The 21,513-nt window shown below is 43.1% G+C and overlaps 1 protein-coding gene across 1 annotated transcript; it reads left to right on the forward strand.

Annotated features, from left to right (window-relative positions):
* Positions 1–2,000: 2,000 nt before the first annotated feature.
* ptar1 (protein prenyltransferase alpha subunit repeat containing 1) lies at positions 2,001–21,513 on the forward strand. The gene is made up of 7 exons (XM_063489963.1): positions 2,001–2,113; positions 9,478–9,647; positions 9,857–9,923; positions 11,369–11,473; positions 15,898–16,141; positions 16,973–17,331; positions 17,687–21,513. The coding sequence occupies exons 1-7, from the start codon at positions 2,028–2,030 to the stop codon at positions 18,069–18,071; spliced, it is 1,416 nt and encodes a 471-aa protein (XP_063346033.1). The 5' UTR covers positions 2,001–2,027; the 3' UTR covers positions 18,072–21,513.

Below are 21,513 nucleotides of genomic sequence, written 5' to 3' on the forward strand. Positions count from 1 at the left end.
ATATTCAGTACAGACAGGTGAACACAAAAATGTGGATCATTTGCAACAACAGTCATTAAAAATAGTTACACTGATCAAAACAGTGTTTCTCTCACTCCTTTAAAATGGACTTCAGCTCCCCATCATAACCACTGTGACCTGCAGTGAACACTCCTGTGTTTGATTTAAGAGCAGGTCCTGATGACACAGTAAACCTAACCATGCTCTAGAAAGGACTGGGCTTTACTCACAGTAGCTTCATTATAGATGCGTCATGTTTGTGATGATTAAAGATCAGAATAAATTACAACAGTTAAAAGTATGAACTAAAATCAGCTTAAATAATAAACAGATCATTTTTCTAACACTGGCACAGCAGTACTTTCAAATGCTTTACTGTGCATTCATTCAGCAGGCCAGACAGAGACAGTATAACAGGGCCTGCAGTTTAATAACATCACATTATGCAGTAAAAGGAAATTAAACAGAAGAGAAGCTCACAGATGAAGCCACAAAAACGTTTTTCAGTTGGACAGAGATTCAAGGTGTGGTAAGGGTGCTATTGTAGAGTCTTCACCTTGCGACACCTTGAGACAACTGTTGTTGGCGCTATAACAACAAAATTGAATTGAATTAAAAAAGGCAGAAGATGAAGGAAAGGTGCCAAAAGCAGTGGGAGGAAGAAAGAAAAGGACTTTCAAAATCCAAAGAAAAGGTGCAGGAAGGAACAGAAAGAGGAGACGATAATATCACAGCTGTTTCAAATAGAAGGAAACACGTACGGGGAAATGTGACTGTTCTGTAGAAGACGACACCATAGAACAATGTACTTTACTGCACTGTCACAAATATGAGACAGCTGGTAAAAACCTTAATGATGTGAAAGTGAAACTGGGTCAAATTTATTTTAAAAGAACACAAGAAATAAAACTATCAGGCCATATTTACATATTTGTTTTTTAAAAAGACAGATAAATGTTTTGAGTAAAATCTGTAGTTTGATTTATTTGTTTATTTGTTTGTCTTTGTGAACTAGAGTTTATTCAATAGTCGAACCAGTGGGTGGCAGTAATGCACCTTTTTTGATATTTACCAACCGCCAATAAAAATGACCAAGAAAAAGGAGTTTGGCATAAACTGGTTCGTGGCTGGACTAGAATGGCCTCCTCATTCTGCTAATGCTGTGAGGGGAGTACAAGGGCAGTCTAGAGGGAGAGAGAAGAGTGTTCAACCAAATTCAACCTCACCCTGGGGACAGAGTGGGAAAACAGAATCTACAGTTACAGTTGAGAAGATGTTGATGTTAGTTGTCATTAACTGTGCAGCTCGAGTAAAGTACAAAACAGATCAAATCAAAAATGATAATCAAAGGAACAGAGAAAATCTTTGGTGTAAAAAACATTTCAGAACATATTAACAAAGGACTGGAGGGAGCCAGGGACATCAGGAGCAAGGATAATAAGAAAGCTCGACGTTTGGACAAGCAAATGGACAAGAATTTAAAGGATTCATGAAACCAGAAATGATCTGTATTCAGGAAACTTGGCTCAAACCAACTTTTTGTAATCAGAGGATTTAGCAGTGTATGCAGAGACAGAGGTGAGGTTCAGGGAGGAGGATGTGTAACAGTTAGAGTATAGATTAGTCCAAGTTTGGAATAGAAAGGACAGCATCAACCCATGCAAAAGGCTTTCATCTGAACCAGTGAACTTCATTTCTATTTGAATGGAAACATATTTTGGTGTGGCGATTTTAGAGCACACATCTCATCATGGTGTACGAATAATGATCACAATAGAACAGTAATTACAGCATTAATGGACAATAAAAATCATGTTGAAATGATCGGAGGGGCACAAGAGTTAATACGAGAACAGGTTTGGAATCAGCGATTGATTTCACAATACTTTCAGATTCACTTTAATATATATGACGGTCAACACTCCACACCAGTTGGTGGCGGTAATGCACCAATTCGTTGTTTGCTAACCGCCAATAAAAACAACGAGGAAGAAGAAGAAGCAGCAGAAGAAGACGGTGCTCTAAAAATGGCGGAGTCGGAGGAGGAGGTAGACGTCTTGGTCCAGAGAGTTGTCAAAGACATCGCGAATGCATTCAAGAAGAACCCCAGCATGTGAGTACAGTCGGCTGCGAACAAACTGCGCTGGGCCCGGAAGCCTGTTTCACACCCAGCGGATCCAGGGCTAGGCCACGGCTGATTCAGGGTTTAAATTATGGGCGTGGACTATTACCTGGAATCGGAACTGTCTAGATGAAGTTTACATTTTAGACACTTAGTTCTGTTTGTTCTGTTCAGTATGTGAGACATGATGTCCTGGGGATTACTGTTTACTTACAATTAAATAACTTAAAGCATATGCAGCAGCGGGATATTTCACGACTTTAGCGAGCTGAGCTATGCAGCTTTGAAAATGCGACATTCCAATCATGTTGTTTCATTAATGGTGTTATGATTTATTTCGGCGGTGAATGAACTGGGATGCTTAACGTTTGTGTATATGATGGTACCGAATATTTGCATGCTATGAGAAGCACGTGATGTTAGGTCAATCATGTGTGATAGTATGTTAAGAATTTTAAGGCTGCAGCTATCAGTTATTTTGGTAATCAAATATTCTGATGATTATCGATTAATCGAGTAATCTGATACTTTTGTCTTATTAATGAGCACTAATCAATATTCCAAATAGGAAATAATTAGGGCTTTCAAAACTACTCACTGGTTTAGAATTTGCTATGTTTTAAAAGGACTCGCACTGACTTCTTCCCAGTTTTTAAGGTTTTAATGGTGACTACAGGAACAAGTGTCGCTTTTTGAGATGCTGGGAAAATGTGTGTAAAATGCTCGACAACAGAGCGCTGCTGACATGTGGCTTAAATAAGATATCAAAGTACAGAATTTGAGACAAGGATTTTTAAAATTTACTCGATGAAGCATTGTAGCTTCTAGTTTAGTGTGATAACCACAGATTTTCAGCTGCTTTGGGGGTTTTGCCTTTGGAAGAAGAACCCCTCAGTTTGGATATATTTGGTTCACTTTTAAGCTTTCTGGGAGTTAGTGTCAGAATGGATGACAGCAGTAACACATGTTTTCTTAACTTTTATTTGTAATTCATTCAACATAAAAATGTAACAGTTGTAAGGAAAAACGTCCTTTTAATAGGAAGAAACCTCTGACAGAACCAGGCTCAGGGAGGGGCGGGGCCATCTGCCGCGAACGGTCGGGATGAGAGAAGGACTTTTTGCCCATTAGAGAAAACATATTTAAATAGTCATTACTAGTTAACATTAAAGGGATGGTTGGCTCAACAGAGCTCTGATTGTTTGTCAGCCTGGCTACAGTGCTGAAGAGAAACCTGGGGTTGTTCTTATTTTCTTCAATCAGTGATGAATAGTAAGATGTTCTGGCTTTGCAGTTTGCTGCTTTCTTATAAAGCAGCAAACTATTTCTCCAGGCTAAATGATGATCTTCTAAATTTGTGACACACCATTTCCTCTCCAGCTTACGAGTTATCTGCTTTAGGCTACGTGTTTGAGAATTATACCACGGAGTCAGGTACTTCTGATTTGAGACCTTAGTTTTCACAGGAGCTACAGTATCCAGAGTCGTACGTAGTGAGGAGGTAAAATTATTAACAAGATGATCGACCTCTGTTGGAGCAGCGTTCAGGTAGCTGCTCTGCTCTGTGTTGGTACAGGGCATTGAAGATGATAACAGTGGGTGGATTATATTCTTAAACTTAGTTACAGCGCTTTCAGAAAGACATCTACTGTGATAAAGTCTACTCTCCACTGCTGTGTAATCTGTTATTGTAAATGTAAATGTTATCAGGAAATGATAAGACAGGAGAGGGTTTTCAGGAAACACTGTTAAATGTTCAGTTTCTATGCTGTATTTCAGTTGGCAGCTCTGCTTCCTGGTCCCAACTCTGGATAGTCACATTTTGAGGGGTTCAATATATTGACCAGATTTCTAGATTTGAGATCTGCTCCATCCAAAGTAGCATGGATGCCATCTCTTCTAACAAGACCAGGTATTCCCCAGAAATTTCCCAACCCCCCTTTGCTCTCCACTTGTCTAGTTTACTAAGGCCACACTGCACTCCATGCTGAGAAATGCCAACTTTTCAACTAATAGGTCTTTGCGTATCACCTTGTTAGTGCTCATTAAAGTGTTCTGCTGTTTAAGCCTAATAGTTTAAGCTTTCACATTATTGCTATTTTTCTGCACTTTTTTTGGCACGTAACTACTTCTGCATGCTTTGTGCTAAAGAAACCGTCCTGGTAACATTCAGCTTTTTCTGGACAAGTGTTTCATTACTGTTTTTATCAAAAGGTTGATTCTGTTCATCTGGACGTAGCGTTTTGTGGGAGAAATGTTTCGTCACTCATCCAAGTGACTTCTTCAGTCTCAGCTGACTGCAGGTTTCAATCTTATAAACAGTACATTTGCATAATGACTGAAACCAGCCCACTGAAGGAACAATGGGCTGGGAGGTCAGTTCCTTAATCTTAATTATGCAAATTCTCATGACCATTGATCAACAACCACTGATCAATGGCCATGAGTCCCATTCACAGAGAGTTGGGGAATGGCTGCAATCACAGCATTGTAAGATGGTGACAGATGTACCCTTAGGCCCCCTCCTCGATTCAGAGATGGTCTTTCCCTTTTCACGTAAATGGCCTCCTTGACTCCGCCCTCAAACCAGCGTTCCTCCCTGTCCAGGATGTGTACATCCTCATCATTGAAAGAGTGTCCACTGGCCTGTAGGTGTAAATAGACTGCAGAGTCCTGGCCTGACGAGGTAGCTCTTCTGTGTTGTGCCATCCTCTTAGCCAGAGGTTGTTTGGTTTCCCCGATGTATAAATCCTGGCAATCCTCCTGCACTTAACAGCGTACACTATGTTACTCTGTTTGTGTCGGGGGACCCGATCCTTGGGGTGGACCAGTTTTTGGCGCAGCGTGTTTTGGGGTTTAAAAGCCACAGAGACCCGGTGTTTAGAAAAAATGCGTCTCAACTGCTCCGATACTCCTGACACATATGGGATCACTACAGGTTTTCACTTAGGCAGCGGTTGTCCTTCTGTCCTGGATCAGCTGGAGCTTTCTTTAGGTGCCTTCCCAGCTTTGACAAAAGTCCAGCTGGGATAACCACATTTACTCAGGGCCTTCTTGATGTGCTGTTCTTCTGCCTCACTGGCCGCTGTGTCAGTGGGGATGGTGTTCGCTCTGTGTTGTAGCGTCCTGATGACACCCAGTTTGTGCTCCAGTGGATGATGAGAGAGTCAAACCTTAGATACTGATCCGTATGTGTAGGTTTACGGTACACGTCAGCTTTTAGATGTCCCCCATTACTGATGGAAATCTCACAGTCTAAGAAGGCTAACCTGCCACTTTTCATATCCTCCCTGGTGAATTTGATGTGTCGGTCCATCGAGTTAATGTGATCCGTGAAATGTGGTACGTCCTGAGATTTGATTTTCACCCAGGTGTCATCCACATATCTGAACCAATGACTTGGTGGTGTTCCAGGGTAGGATAGCAAAGCCCTCTTTTCCACTTCTTCCATGTACAAATTGGCCACGATGGGTGAAACTGGGGAGCCCATGGCACACCCATGTTTCTGCCTGTAGAACTGACCCTTGTATGTGAAGTAGGTGGAATGAAGACACAGTTCAAACACACTTGGTCGATGCTGAGAGTGGTCCTGTTGCTGAGGTTGGGGTCATCCTGTAATCTCTTACGGACTACCTCCAACACTTCCATGACTGGGATGCAAGTGAAGAGAGATGTAACGTCGTACGAGACCATGGTTTCATCTACCTCCATAATGACATCTCTAATAACATTTCTCACTTTCTCTTTACGTGAAAAGGGAAAGACCATCTCTGAATCGAGGAGGGGGCCTAAGGGTACATCTGTCACCATCTTACAATGCTGTGATTGCAGCCATTCCCCAACTCTCTGTGAATGGTACTCATGGATATTGATCAGTGGTCTTTGATCAGTGGGTTTTGGTCAGTGGTTGTTGATCAGTGGTCATGCGATTTGCATAATTATGATGAAGGAACTGACCTCCCAGCCCATTGTTCCTTCACTGGGCTGGTTTCAGTCATTATGCAAATGTACTGTTTATAAGATTGGGGAAACCTGCAGTCAGCTGAGACTGAAGAAGTCACCTGGATGAGTGACGAAACGTTTCTCCCACAAAACGCTACGTCCAGATGAACAGAATCAACTTTTGGAGATTTATTTACCTGGATGGTTGTGCATGCATCAATACATTATTGTTTTTACTTTTGTGTAACTTTTGTACTTATATATATATTTTCCATCCAAATAAATGGAGAATATCTTCTTCACATGCTCTTCACACCTCTAGTATTTTGAAGCTTAACTAGTTCCGCATACTTTGACCTAGAGTCCCAAGACCTTGATCTACTAAGGTATTACTAGGATTTTCTCTTTTTACGGGTTTAGACAGTGTTATGACATTTTCAGAGACTTTCTGAGATTACTGCAGAGAACCTATTCAGCTCTATAAATTAAAATTCTCTGAAGACTTTAAGGTCTTTCTTTGTTTTGTCCATCCATCCATCTTCTTGCACTTTATCCGGGGCTGGGTCGCAGCAGCCTAAGCACAGAAGCCCAGACCTCCCTCTCCCCAGCCACCTCCTCCAGCTTGTTCAGGGGAACACCTAGGTGTTCCCAGGCCAGCCAAGAGATATAATCTCTCCAGCGTGTCCTGGGTCTGCCCCGGGGCCTCCTCCCGGTGGGACATGCTCAGAACACCTCCCCCAGGAGGCGCCCAGGAGGCATCCTTGTCAGATGCCCGAACCACTTCAGCTGGCTCCTTTTAATGTGAAGGAGCAGTGGCTCTACTCTGAGCCCCTCCCGGATGTCCAAACTTCTCACCCTATCTCTAAGGGAGAGGCCAGCCACCCTTTGGAGGAAGCTCATTTCCGCCGCTTGTATTCGTGATCTCATTCTTTCGGTCACCACCCACAGCTCGTGACCATAGGTGAGGGTAGGCATGTTGATCGACCGGTAAATTGGAAGCTTCTCTTCTACACTCAGCTCTCTCCTCACCACGACGGACCGGTACAGCGTCCACATCACTGCGGCCGCTGCACCAATCCGTCTGACGATCTCTTGCTCCCTTCTCCCGTCACTCGTGAATAAAACCCAGAGAAACTCCTCCACTTGGGGCAAGAACTCCTCCCTGACCTGGAGTGGGCACTCCACCCTTTTCTGGCTGAGAACCATGGCCTCTGATTGGAGGTGCTGATTCTCATTCCTGCAGCTTCACACTCGGCTGCAAACCGTTCCAATGTGAGCTGGAGGCCACCACCCGATGAAGCCAACAGAACCACCTCATCCGCAAAAAGCAGAGATGAGATCCTGAGACCACCCAAGTGAAAGCCTTCCGCCACTTGGATACGCCTAGAAATTCTGTCCACCAAGACAGCCCTACAATATCCAGAGCCTTCAGGAACTCAGGGCGACTCTTATCCACCTGAGGAGCTCTGCCACCAAGGAGTTGTTTAACTGCCTCAGTGACCTCACCCCCGGGGATAGACGAGTCGTCCCTTTTGTCCCCAGACTTTGTTTTCGTCATGAAAGACAGTGGGATTAAGGAGGTCCTCGAAGTATTCCTTCCACCGCCTGACAATGTTCTCAGTCAAAGTCAGCAGCGCTCCACCCGCACTATACACAGTGCAGGTAGAGCACCACTTTCCCCTCCTGAGTCGCCTGCTGGTTTGCCAGAATCTCTTCAAGGCAATCCGAAAGTCTTTTTCCATGGCCTCTCCGAACTCCTCCCACACCCAAGCAGAACATTTCTAGGTTTTTTCTATTTTGATTTTTTTCTGCATTGTGGTGGAACGCTGAAAACATCAAAACTATGAAACGACACACGTTGAACTAAATGCATTTTTGCATTATAGACCAGCGGTCCCCAACCTTTTTTGCGCCACGGACCGGTTTATGCCCGACAATATTTTCACGGACCGGCCTTTAAGGTGTCGCGGATAAATACAACAAAATAAAACTAGTACCGGTACCGAAAAAAGAAGATTTATTCATAACACACGTGAAAAGACCCAGGAAAACCGAGTTAACGATAAAAACGATAACAAAATAACGCTGAAAACCGATAAAAACCCTGAAAACCATACATTTCACACCTGAGCCTCAACTCTCGCGGCCCGGTACCAAATGACTCACGGACCGGTACCGGTCCGAGGCCCGGGGGTTGGGGACCGCTGTTATAGACCACTGATTTTAAAAAGAAAAAAAAGTCTTGAACAGTTAATGTCCCATCCAAAAGTCTTGGATATGATTGATGAACCACAGAAATTCAAATATAGGTACTTCTGAAATCACACCCTTTATTTTCTGCCCAGCTCTCAGCTTTGAAATCTGCGACCCACTCAGGTTTCATGCTTCCAAAAATAAAAATAATTCTGGGAATGTGGAGTGAGGACTTAGTAATACTACATAACAGTGTTAAAATTCAGACTGGGATGGTGAACGTGAACTGTAGTTTGTATATGTGGAGACACTTCAGCTCAGCTTGAACGTCGCAGATTCAGAGACGGTGTTTGTTTTGCTTGTTGTCGATGCTGGCACTGTCAATGTTCGTTTAATGATGCACAAACTCATTTTGATGAGGAAACTTTGAGCAAAGGACACTGCAGAGGCATGACCGGCAGTGCAGTGACATAGTATGTTTAACACCCCCCCAAAGTGTACGTTGGGACCAAGATCAGAAATAAGCAACATGTTATACTTGAAAGAAAACATGAGATCATTTCTTGGAAATGACAAAGTAAACTATTCAGTATGTTTTAAATGGACGACCCTAAATGGCTACAGATGTATACAGGATCAATCATTACATCATTAATCATTCTAATAATTTACCTGAATTTGACCTTGTGTCAGATATCTGTAATGTATTGATTGCTATGTTGTTCCAGCAGTTTGTTATAATAGAGATGGATCCCAAACATGGACCAAGCCACTGCACTCTGACAGCCTTGTAGGTCTCACTCTATATTACAGCACTAACCACATGTCCTAGTATCATCATATGCATATGTCCCTGTTACATATAAGCTGGGAGATGTGATTGGACTGTACAAAGCTTCAGCTGATGTACTGCAACATGACCTTGTGTCGCAGGTTGCCATGTTTCTGTCGTACTGCGTTTATTTCAGCACTGCTTCAGTTTGATGAGCTTCAGCTCCAACTTTTGTTTTTTGTTTTTTCCTCATTTTTGAAAAGTCAGCAGATTAAGTTCATTAAAGGTGCTTCTTTTGTTTACTCATTACTTTTGGTACTGCTACTTGGTGCACTTACACTGGTTGATATTGTGGTAATCTAATTGTGGTCTTTCCTAATTTTAGACTGGTTGGTTACTGTAATGTTTTTCCCTTGTTCACCCTCATTGTCACTCTCTGCTCCCTCAGTGATGAGATCGGTGTGATCCCGTGTCCAGAGGCTCGCTACAACCGCAGTCCCATAGTGCTGGTGGAGAACAAGCTTGGTGTGGAAAGCTGGTGTGTTAAATTCCTGCTGCCGTACGTCCACAACAAGCTGCTGCTGTACCGCCAACGCAAGCACTGGCTGGACAGAGAAGGTAGCTCGATAACAAAAGCAATCCCAGAGGTCGAGTAAAAGTGGTCTGTAATATTTGTTTTGTTTATTTAATGTATTTATTTTAAAGTTGATAATGGCTGATGACCTCCTTGTTTTATCCTGCTTAGTTTTAAACGTTTTTTATGGTCCTGTTGTTTCCACAAGTGAACATCAAAGTGAAGCAACATCCTGTGTTTCCTTCTGTCTCAGCTTTAGTGGATATCACCTGCACTCTGCTGCTGCTGAACCCAGACTTCACCACTGCGTGGAATGTCAGGTACAGGAATGCTACAAAAACAACATTATGTTCTGATAAATGTCGTTATAGTGAGAGCGATGCTTTCCTTTCATGGGTTCCAGCGTGTTTTTTCCCTGACTGTCACACAGGAAGGTTTTCTTGATGTCAGGTAACATTAGCTAACAGCAGAGGTCTCAGGTGAAACCAGACGCCCCACTCACATCGTCTGTCAGGTGATCTCAGTGGGTCACATATTGGGGTGAGGCAGGGTCTCACAATGGTTTCACCTGGAACTTCTGCTGATAATGACGCACACCTTCTTTCACACCGAGGCACATCATCAATAGTGTTCCAACCACCCTCAAAAGGAACAATTCCCACTAGGGATTAAATACTGGGACTCTCCACCGCTTGGTTTTAGAACTGAAGAAGCTTCTTTGTTTAGAGATTTTTAAAAAACTTAAAGAAGTCCACTCACTTTCTTTCCTTAGACAATCCTGGCAGTTTGGCATCCTTCTGACTGCTGTGTTATCCCACTGTGTCCATACCACTAATACTAATAATGAATAGTGTCAGGATGTAAGGATCTGTCAGCACACATAACAAAGCTAATGCTTTTAACAGTTCAACTGTGATAAATTTGTGGTTGATTGTGGGTCGTCGACTAATCAGAAGGTCAGCAGATTGGTTCCTGACTCCTCCAGTCAGCATTCCAAGGTAACCCACCTACGCATCCATTGGAGTACATAGATGGAGCATATTTGGATATGTGTATGGATGGACTGTGGATTTCATAAAGAAGTTAAGAATAGATGAGTGATGTGTGTGCATCTTTGTGTAATGGGTCAAAGTGACTCGCAGTACAAAGTGCTTTGAGTGCTCATCTGAGTAGAAAGGCTCTAGAGTACCAGTCCAGTTACTCTTTGACAATTATCAGTATACTGGTTAAACAGTGTGCAGTGTAACTCACCAGGTTAGCAGGTCTGGGTTTGAAACTGCTGCATGTCTTCACTCTGCTCTCTCCTGTTTCCTGTCATCTCTTTATACTTTTCCAGGATAGAAACAAACTCCACAGAGTGTTTCATGTGTCAGACTTTCAGATCAACACCGACTGTGTGACCATCTGTTTATTTGTAACAGAGAGACATTTGTAGTTTGTTCAACTCATTTAAACCAATGTAAACAAAACGTGAACAAAAATCATTTTCCTGTTTGCAGCTCATCAAAGTCTGTTGCAACAGTTACCATTTTTATATTTAGTCACAGGCATTAGATTCAGAGTCAGAATTAAAGCACAATCAGAGTCGTCCCCTCGAAATGAACTAAAAGATAAAACAAATGATGGAGACAAAATGTGGACGTTGCTCTGCAGAGTGTCAGGATAAGAGATCACAGCATGCATGTGCTCTAACTGAATCTGTGGGCGATAGAGTGAGTCTTTATATTGATGTATTTACTGTCATCGTGGTTTCTTGTTATTGCAGGAAGGAGTTACTGCAGTGTGGAGTCCTTAACCCAGAGAAGGACCTCTACCTGGGCAAGCTGGCTTTGACCAAATTTCCCAAGAGCCCAGAGACCTGGATACATCGGTAAAGCCGCTTACGCTTCTCCTGCTGTAAACACTCAGATGTTCCAAGCTGCTTTCTTTGTGTGGGCTGGGGAGCTATTCAAACTCCTGAGGTTGCTCTGATCAGCATGTATGGATTCTTAGACTACACTTTATTTTCTTCATTGATTTTTTTCTAACATATTTTGAACAGTTTTCTAACAGTAGCACTGTTTGTGCTAAACACTGTAGGCTGAACAGGGAATATTTTGGCTCCGGGAGCTGAGGGCAGCTACATTCAGACCTTGTTAATGTAAATGATTGGTGATAGATTACAGGGCTCGCAAAATTTCTAAATCCCTGCTAGCCCTTCGGGCAGGCACTCTTTAGTTTTTGGTAGCCCAAAATAAATTTAAGTAGCCCGAATAAAAAAGATTATTTTTATTGTATAACATTGTAAAGAAAACAAAACATCACTCAAAAAATTGTTAAAACACAAATTACAACAACTGTATAAACATTACAATCAACTCAGATATCAAGTTCACAGAAATCTCTGTGAACTTGTGAGAACTGTGTCGAACATGAATCAGTCTGTGTCAGATCCTGAATCTGAAATTTCCACTGAAGTCATGGATGAGTAAATGCCACTCGACGTTGAGGGCATGGCATCTCCTTCATCAGCTTTCTCTTCCTGTGCATTGCCCTCCATTTCACTGCTCTTTCTTCTTGTCGGGGTTTTATGATCCAGGTGTCTTGAACCTTTTCCAGAAAACATCCAGAAACGAATCGACTTGTCAGGGCAAAAAGATTTAACTGTTTCCCCATTAATGGAGAGTTGCATGCAGTCATTCAGTGTTTCAGGGTGTAGAGAGGTATGATGTGTTGTCACTCGGTTCATGCAAGAAAATCCTCTCTCACAGATGGCTGCTGATGGACTAAGTGTCAGCATTAATTTCACCAGCAACAAGATATGAGAGAGGTGTTCTGGATTCTCAGAGAGGAGATCTCTGTACAAGCAATCTACTTTGCGACCCCGGCGTTCTGCAAGCCACATTTTTAGATCCATCCGCTCTTGTGGAATTTTCTCTTTCTCTTCTGCATCTAACAAACAGGCAAAATGTGTGACAAGATAATCCACCTCTTCATCCCCATAATTCGCCAGCTCTTCTCTGGGATAGGGAAGAGTGGAAGGGTCAAAAACCTTGAAACTAGAGAGAGGCTTTTCCACACAGATTTTTAAATCTGTTGTCCATGTACTTGACTGTGTTGTCAATAATCTTCTGAATCTCTGCACCAAAGGTGTCTCTGTCTGTGCCCTCCCCTCTTCTAGCAGGTCGCTGACTGTTTGTTAGCTGAGTTCCACAGTAGCAAATGCTACCATCGCTGTGAACTTTGTGTCCAAGGTTTTCTGATATTCTCCTGGTTTTGTTTTCAGGCTGAGTAAGCGTGATGTGGTGCTCTCAACTAACTGATTTGTTCGTGTGACATTTAGGTTATCATGCTGAAAATCAGTACAGCACTTGGATAAGATGGTACTGTAGTTCAACATGAAATGCAGGAAGCGAACACATTTCTCAGTCTTCATCTCCTGCACCACCCCTTAACCTTGGCTGCATCCTCGACTTTGACATCACTTCCTTCTGCCACCTTCTCCATATGAACAACAGTGGGAGTGTAATTTTTTTCCACAGCCTTCAGTCATGTCCGCCGGCTTGGAAGCCACCGTGTGCTCTTCAGCCCACTGAAATGTGCCAGCTTCTCATTTAGCAGTTCACTTATTTCTGTCAGCTCTCTCGCTTCTTTGGGGAATAGTAGTACATCTTAAAGATGGTTTTCAGTGTAACTTCAGATTTCACCAGACAGTCACAGCCTTTCACACTATCCAGCACAGCTAGCTCTAATTTGTGTGCCACACAGTGGATTGTTATGATGTGGGGTATCCTCTGTTTCAGTCTCCCAGCTACTCCTGTTTTCTCACCCATCATCACTGCAGCACCATCAACATTTGCACACACTACTTTCCTTTTCCACGTATCTTCTCTGATACCCATGGTGTTTGCTGCTTCATCAGTAGCCTCTAAAATACCTGCAGGATTTGCACTCTCGACTGGCTGAAATTTGATCATGTATGTGGCTATGTCACCATTATCCCTCACATACCTGACATGAACCAACTCCTGTTCTATTATACCAGTGTCTGTACTGCCATCTGCAAGAATGGATAAGAACCTGCTTTCTTGAATTTCCTTTTTATTCTGGTCTCTTGAAGTTTGTTCTGCTGCTCCAATAAACTCTCTGCAAGCATGGTCACTGAGGTATGTGGAACCAAGATCTAGGCCGTTTGCTTTTTGAAGTTTGCAAAGACTGCTACATTTTGCCAGTGGTGGTTCACTCTTTGCAACATAGTGCACAGTTCTAAACAGCTTTTTCAGGACTTCTTGTTGTGCTTGGTTTATTTTTAGTATGATTTTTGCAATTGGTGTTTGTTCTGGGAAAGATGCTGCAGACTGAGCACCAATGCATTTCTTGTGATGCACAGATTTCTCATGGGTTCTGATGGGGTCTTTCCTAAAATTACTGGTCCCAGTAACAAAGGCGCTTGTCGACTCAGAAATCGAGGGAAACTCACGACACACCCTGCAGAACATCATGTTATTCACCTTGTCATATTCCAGCCACAGAAATTCTTTTGTCCATGAAACCAAAAAACTGCGCTTTCTTTTTGCCTCGTAGTCTGATTTGTGGTAACTTTTCCGCTTTGTGGTAGGCCTTTCTTTGCCTGTCCCTTCTTCATCCTGACCTGTCTTGTTTGGCTCAGCAGAACTAAAATACCTGCGCAAATCCATCTGTTTTTACACATGCCAGCGTTTTGGGTTGTTTTTTTTTTAATTCTCTGCGCAATCAACCTCTCGCGCGTTTAAGCTTGCTGCGGGAGATTTCACTTGCCACGTTTGAAGAGTAAGCTAGTGTGTGATATTGTGTCCTGTCTGACTATACCATATTGCACCACTAGAGGGTGGTGTCGTGAAATAAGAGTAAAGTGCAGTCGGGAAATTGTAGAGTTAGAATATAGTTAAGATGGCTAACTGATAACTCGATGTGTCTCCCTGTTCAGCTGGTGGGGGAGGCTGTTACATCTTGCAGGAGGTCTCCTCTCTTCAGGAACTCACTCTGCAGGGGGTGGAGATATAGGAGAGGTGGAGGAAGATCTCAGCCTGGGCGTCTATTGTCTTGTGTAGTCTGGAAGATGAGTGGATGACGGGGTGGGTGCAGTTTTCTCTGTGGTGGGGTCGGGCGGGCTGTCCCGGGCTCTGTGGGGCCAGGCGGCGCTGCTGAACTGGACCCTCTGTTGGTCTTCCTTGGTCTCTTGTGTTCTGGGGGCCTCTGGATGTCTGGAGTTTTGATCTCCTCCATACCTGCTTCATGCCCTGGAGGACGGGGCTGTGGCCCCCCACACCCTCTAGCAGATCATTACATGAAGGAACCTTTTAAAAACAAGCGCGCTCATGCTCACAGGTGTACACACGGGTGCTCACACACACAAACTACACCCTTTTTGGCTCCTACCTCAAAGCACACTGTGCGCTGTCGATCTTACGTGCTGCACAATAATGTTTAATATTTAGTATTTACTGTCATATTCACATAGATCATCGTGATGTTTATTATGTTGCTCTTTTTTTTTTTTTTCTTCTGCTTGTTTTCTTTTTTCTTTCTCAACAGGTGATCCAGGTGATTGATAGATGTATTTTTTGTCTACTTATTCTGTTGGTTTTTGGTTTTTGCCCTTTATCCCCGTCCCTCTTCCCCGCTGTTTTTCTTTCCCTCTTTCTTTATAATAATTCTGATGGCAAAAGAGCCAAACGGGACAGGCAAAAAAAAACAAAACAAAAAAAAAAAGAATATAGTTAAGATGGCTAACTGATAACTCGATGTGTCTCCCTGTTACCTCTACGATGTAAAGTTATGTGGTGCATTCATTAAAGAGCACTGTTCTTTGATGAGGTCTGGTTTATTACCTGTCGCTGCTACAAATGATAAGAGGATTGCAGAGGAATTGGTGCGCAATTACCTGAAGGTAAAAAAACAAGCGCAAATTCAAACGCGATTTCAATACGTCACATATTGACAGAGGCTCATCGATGCCAATGACATAATTACTCAGCTAAATTTGCGAAAGAAAGCAAAGGCATTGACATATATTTTTACTTCCTATGATAGCCCGACGGGCAGGGCTGAGATAGATTTTGGTAGCCCGACTGGAAATATCGCGAGCCCTGGATTATCCTGAGATTATTCCTAGGTAGAGAAAGGTGTTTTAATCCCATTGAAAAACAACAACGATGTTCTAAGGCTTATAACGAGCACCGAGGCTCACGTGGGACGCTGTTCTTCCTGTAAAAGCAGTAACTGTGTACAGAGTGAGTGAAGCTTTGTAACCCAGAGGCTGATGTCTTCCTGCAGACGCTGGGTGCTGCAGCAGGTCCTGAATCAGGTCTCTACTTTGGACCACAATAAGAATCAGCAGCAGGCTGAAGCAGTGCAGGCTGACGCTGAGAGAAACGAGCAGCTCAGTGACCGCTTGGCCAGGACGCTCCGCCAAGAGATGAAGGTGTGCTCTGACGCAGCCGGCCGCTATCCCAGCAACTACAATGCCTGGTCACACCGCATCTGGGTGCTGCAGCATATGGCCAGGGGCAATGTCAAGGTAGCATTTCAGTTACTCATTTAGCTTTTCAGCAGTAATTAGATTATTATAGACAACATTTTCTTCCCTCATCACACATGTTCTCTCTTTTTATTTCATGTAGTTGTATTACTGATGCCTGGTGGTATGAAAGTGATGCTGCTGCTAGAAAAGTGGAGCTGCTGTCCATAAGCTGTGCAAACCAAAAATAATGTGGTGTAACTAAATAAATACCAGCTAAGAAATTTTAAAGAATCAAAATGATCCCAGCTGGATGTCAAATAACACTTATGGTTGAAATCAGCTGGCACAGGCATTACAGAGGAGCTCTGTATAACTACATGAGTAAGGGAGGTTTCTGTCTTTCAGCCAGTGGTTTTCAAAGTGTGGTGCACCCCACTGGTGGGGCGCAAGTTACCTGGGAGAAAAGTCATGCGGAACAAATATTTAACATCGGCGAAACAAAGTCTTTTTGCAGCAGTTGCGTTAATAATATGCACACCCACTGAAAAGCTGCAGCCGCGTGTGTGCGTCGTACTGAAAAGTGTGAACATGTGGTCGGGTCTGTCGTGCATCGTTGACAGCGGTGCCGACACCCAGAATTGGGGAACGACAGACCCGACCACATGCAGGTGTGGTTATAGAGACATCACATATTTCTTGAAAAGTTGCATTTATGGATTAATTTTCTTATTGTGATGTTCTTTTTGCGAGCTGTTGAACAACCATTCAAGGCCCCCCACGTTCAACTTTATTGATTAGCTAATAAATGAAGTGATAATCTCTCAGTTAGCTTGTTGATGTTCAGCTTCTACTCCTTCACACGTACCTTTGTCGTGGTGATTCTGGCAGGTGTTCCACGATGAGCTGTCCTCTATGCGCCTCTGGGTGTCCATGCATGTCTCTGACCACAGTGGCTTCCACTACCGCCAGTTCCTCCTTAAGGAGCTAATAGCTGAAATCTGCAAGAGGCCAGCTCACACCTCCACCAGCTGTTCGCCCCAGCGTGGGTGCAGCACAGTCCCAGAGGGCAGCCCCTGCCCACACAGCCGCTCTCACAGTAACGGAGAGCCTTCAGGACAAGAGGCGGGCGGCGAGGAAGACAGCCACGCTGACTTCACTACAGTCCTTCAACTCTTCCACCAGGAGATGGACCTTTGCTCAGATCTGATCCAGTCCTTCCCTGGACATGAAACACTCTGGAGTCACAGGTGAGAGACTGTTGGTTCACAGTGACTGCAGAATGGAGGCAGACGTCATATTTAAACAAGGAAGTCGGATAAAACGAATGTTTTGTCTGTTCCTGCTGCACTTATCACATCATGGCACACGTAAACCAGCCACACAGTCTGCGGCAGGTTTTGCCCTGTCGCTGATTGCAAACATCATTTGTGAGAAACAAGTAAAAAAATTAATTGTCCTGTTAAATCATTTAAATATTTCTTTTGCATTAAAACATTTTCACATTCTGAGGGTGTTTAGCCCAGAGCCTATAAAAATACTTTGTGCACAGACATGTTCAGCGTTTGTAATAATGATATTGATATACCCCCCTGTGTCTCTCAGGCGGCATGTCTTTTACTTGTGGGACCAGTGGGTGAGGGAGCATCAGCATTCCTACAGCAGAGGATCCGACTGCAAGTTAAACCATCTGACGGATCCAGACCCAGGAGTGCCAGAGATCAGCTCCCAGAGCTGTGCAGGCCAGGGTCACAGTGTGAACGGACAGAAGCACGCTAGTGAACCTATGGAAGTAGATGGGCTGTTCCTGCCAGACCCTCACAATAGTAAGAGACTGAAGAGAGGCGTCCTGCTGCCTTGCCCCCCCACCCTGCCTACTGAACTCAGCTTTGTAAGCAGTGTTTTGGGCAGCTGCTGTAACACCGAGCAGAGACACTTTGCCCTGGCCTACAGGAAGTGGTTGGATACAGTCATTGGGCTGCAGTCCTGAGAGAGATGCTGACCTCCTTCTTTCTCCACACTGAAGCTGCCTATAGACAAAGATTTAGGATCAGCTTGCCTACACATAGTGCAGACTTAAATAACCAGTACTTCAAAGCCAGTGATGAGTTTAGAAAGCGGTCATTGAGCAGCTGACTTGGAATCTGTTTCCTAACAATTAATAGGAGAGGACTGGATGTTCTTTCTCAGAAACATCTGGATCCTCTGGAGCTTCGTCTGAGCCAGTATACCTTCAGAATGGAAATCAGCCCTCATACCACCTGTTGGCTCACTGTTATCTTCAGGTGTTTCAATACCTCAGGTACCTCAGATTTCTAGGTGTTTGTATGTGTGTGAGGTTTCATGTGCATATCTTCTTTTCCTTCTTCTATATATATTAAACAAACAAACATAAATCCAGTTCTTTTCTGATTGGGGGTTGGAATCAGTCACTTACACTTTCACCCTGAATGCTGAAGCTCACCACATGACAGCGTAACCACTTTATACACGTGTAAGGTTCTGTGTAGGCACGAGTTTGTCGCATCATTGGACACAACTAAAGTCCAAAAATACTTTCCAGCATATTGAAGTGTCCTGGGACTGAACTGGACTCTGGCACCTCGTCTGGGCTTCGGCTTTCAGCCTGTATAAGCATGAAGTCTGCATAAGACGTGCTGGTGAAATGGTCTTTAATAGACACATAAACAGAGACGTATGTGAAGCAAACAGTAAGCAGTGACTTGAGCAGGTATGAAGCTGCTCGTCTGCTGATGAGCTGCAGAACCTTCAGGTTTGCTTTGGCCTGCTGCAGGTTAACGACTTGTAGAAACTCTTCTTGTATCAGATTATCACTGCATCACTTTTCTGTCTTAGCTCTACTTTATATTAGACTTCCCTCAGTCGTCGGGTAATACTGACCTGAGCTTCAGCTGTAACAGCAGGTTAAAGCACAGCTCCTGACTCTCTGGATTTCCATTCTGAAGGTGGTAACACGTGTTAAACATGTTACTACTCTTGGTTGATTTTCTACCCTTTAACTTCACTGGTTATAGTCAGCAGCTATCTTTGTAGCTGATGCAAAGTTAGAGTAACAGGAAACCAAAAAGCCAGTCGGTTATAGAGAAGATTGATTTTGTATTCATAGATCATCACAAACTCTCCTCCAACCTGAGCAGTAATGAACAACATTTATTGGTCCTGATGTTTGACTTTGGACGTTTGTCGATCTGTAGCAGAACATTCACCGGTGCTCCCTGCTGCTGCTGTTACAACAGTTTGATTTGTTACAGCTAGAAACTGTGCAACAAATGAAAATTAAACAGCACTTTTAAAATGATTGGTGTAGTTTTGTTTAGCGAGGGTAATCGGTCTACACCAGGGGTCTCAAACTCGCGGTCCGGGGGCCGCAGCGGCCCGTATGCTGACGTGGAGAAGCTTAATGCAGTTTAAAATAAAAAGCACAAAATCACTGAATATGAAGACGACATGAGCAGAGAGCACAAACCTGCTGACGCTGTGTCAGTCACACACTAATGTGTGCGCTTATTTATTCTGTTCTATACAAACACAACGTGTGTGCACAGAGAGGACCAGTGTGTTTGTTTGAAAGGCTTCAGCTAAGTTTGCAGTTTTGTCTTATACAAGATTTGAAATTTAAAAAACAAACAAAACATCTTAGGAAATATTTGTGTGTTTGTTTGTTTGTTTGTTTTGTTCTAGTTGAACACTAAGGTGTCCTCCAGTGAGACGACAGTGCCAGCAGTGGCTCTCAGCTCGTTTCAGTTTGACCCCCCTGATCTAGACCAAATTATTGGTATTAACTATTTTTTTCCCCCGTTGTTATTTTCGCATCAGTGCCTCATTTGAAACAGTTTTAAAGTTTTGATGAACTTTAACTTGTCCTAAAGACTTTTTCAAGGCATTTCCTGAAAGTATTCTGACTGAAGGAAGTGGACAGGTACAGTCTCACATGTACTCACACCTGCAGGAGGCCAGGTTTCACAGAATTACAGTGTATATGATTGTTTTTGTTTGGTAGCATTCGAACTTTTAACATGAATGAAATCAAAAAGCTAAATGACCATATAAACACACACGACTGCTACAGATGTTCAGGTTTGTCATCGTTACCTTCCACTCCGTCGCTGTCGTTTCTCCTCGGGCTGAACTTTATTTCTTTTCTGTTATTTATGAAAATACAGGTTTGTGTGAAGCAGAAATGATGAGAGTGACATTTACATCTGATGCATTTACAGAAGCTGCCTGGTTTGTAGTGTCAGTGTGAGCTTGACCAGCAGCTACGTTTGCTTTTTTAACATCTACCTGGTGACATTGGTTAATGGGCAGCGAGTTAAAGGCTCTCCACTTTTCACTGACACGTTGACCAAGTATAACACATTCTTCTTCTTCTTCTTCTTCTTCTCTTGTCCATCAAAGTTTTTGTTTTATGTCTTTTTAATGTATAACAAGAGTTACTGTTACTCTAACACGTAATCGTTGTCAGAACCACAGCTCGCAAACAGCCGGAAACGTTTGGCGTACACGCTCATGTTTGGCAACGCTTTAGAAAACAGCTGCTTGCACTGACTGACAGAGCTCTGCTACATAGAAGGAAGTAACATAATACATCTGTTTAAAGGAATAATCAGTAACACTACTTTAGCAGCTCCTGGGAGTGATGATTTCTGCTACTATGCCTCGTCTTTTATTGTGAAAGGACTAATCCTTAATGTGTATCTGTCAAACCTGATTTCTGTTTTCCTTTTGTAAACGTTGCAGTTTGATCGACAATCTTATTTTTCTTGTCTATCCAGTATTGTCATAGTTTATGGTCACCGTAGCAACCATAAACTTTTGTGTCAACACACGGAAGGCCAAATAGCTTCAATGTACACAGCTGATGTTTCATAACTCTGCCCTTGGACACATTATTACTTTTTTAAAGGTCAAGTCTCCATTTGGACTGTCGTTAGCACATTAGCATAACGCTGGATGGAAAAGGTCTGTGGCCAAAGTGTGTGTGTGTGTGTGTGTGTGTGTGTGTGTGTGTGTGTGATCGCCTCTAAACACTGTACATAATCACATCATTAATTATCTCAAAGCTTTTTTTCTTCTGTCACGTACTCTGTCGTTTGTTAAGGAGGAATGGGTGATATCATACCAGACTGTACGCTGAACTGCTGACACAAGCTTTGATCCAAGACTATCTATGCAGAAATGTTTGTTTTAGAGGTTCAACCTGCTCCTTTTATTTTGTTGTGATATTCCCTAATGAATAATCCTTGTGATCTTAATTACTATTTATTTCAGGAGTGAAAGTATATTATCTTCCAGTGCTTCTGTCATCTGCTAAACAAGATAATAAAGCTCATCTCTTCATGTCCACTGAACGCTCTGATTGATCCGTTGTAATTACTGCACATATCTATCTTCATGTATCTTAGATAATC

This window comes from Pelmatolapia mariae, linkage group LG12, assembly GCF_036321145.2.
Source record: "Pelmatolapia mariae isolate MD_Pm_ZW linkage group LG12, Pm_UMD_F_2, whole genome shotgun sequence".
NCBI classification, from domain to species: domain Eukaryota; kingdom Metazoa; phylum Chordata; class Actinopteri; order Cichliformes; family Cichlidae; genus Pelmatolapia; species Pelmatolapia mariae.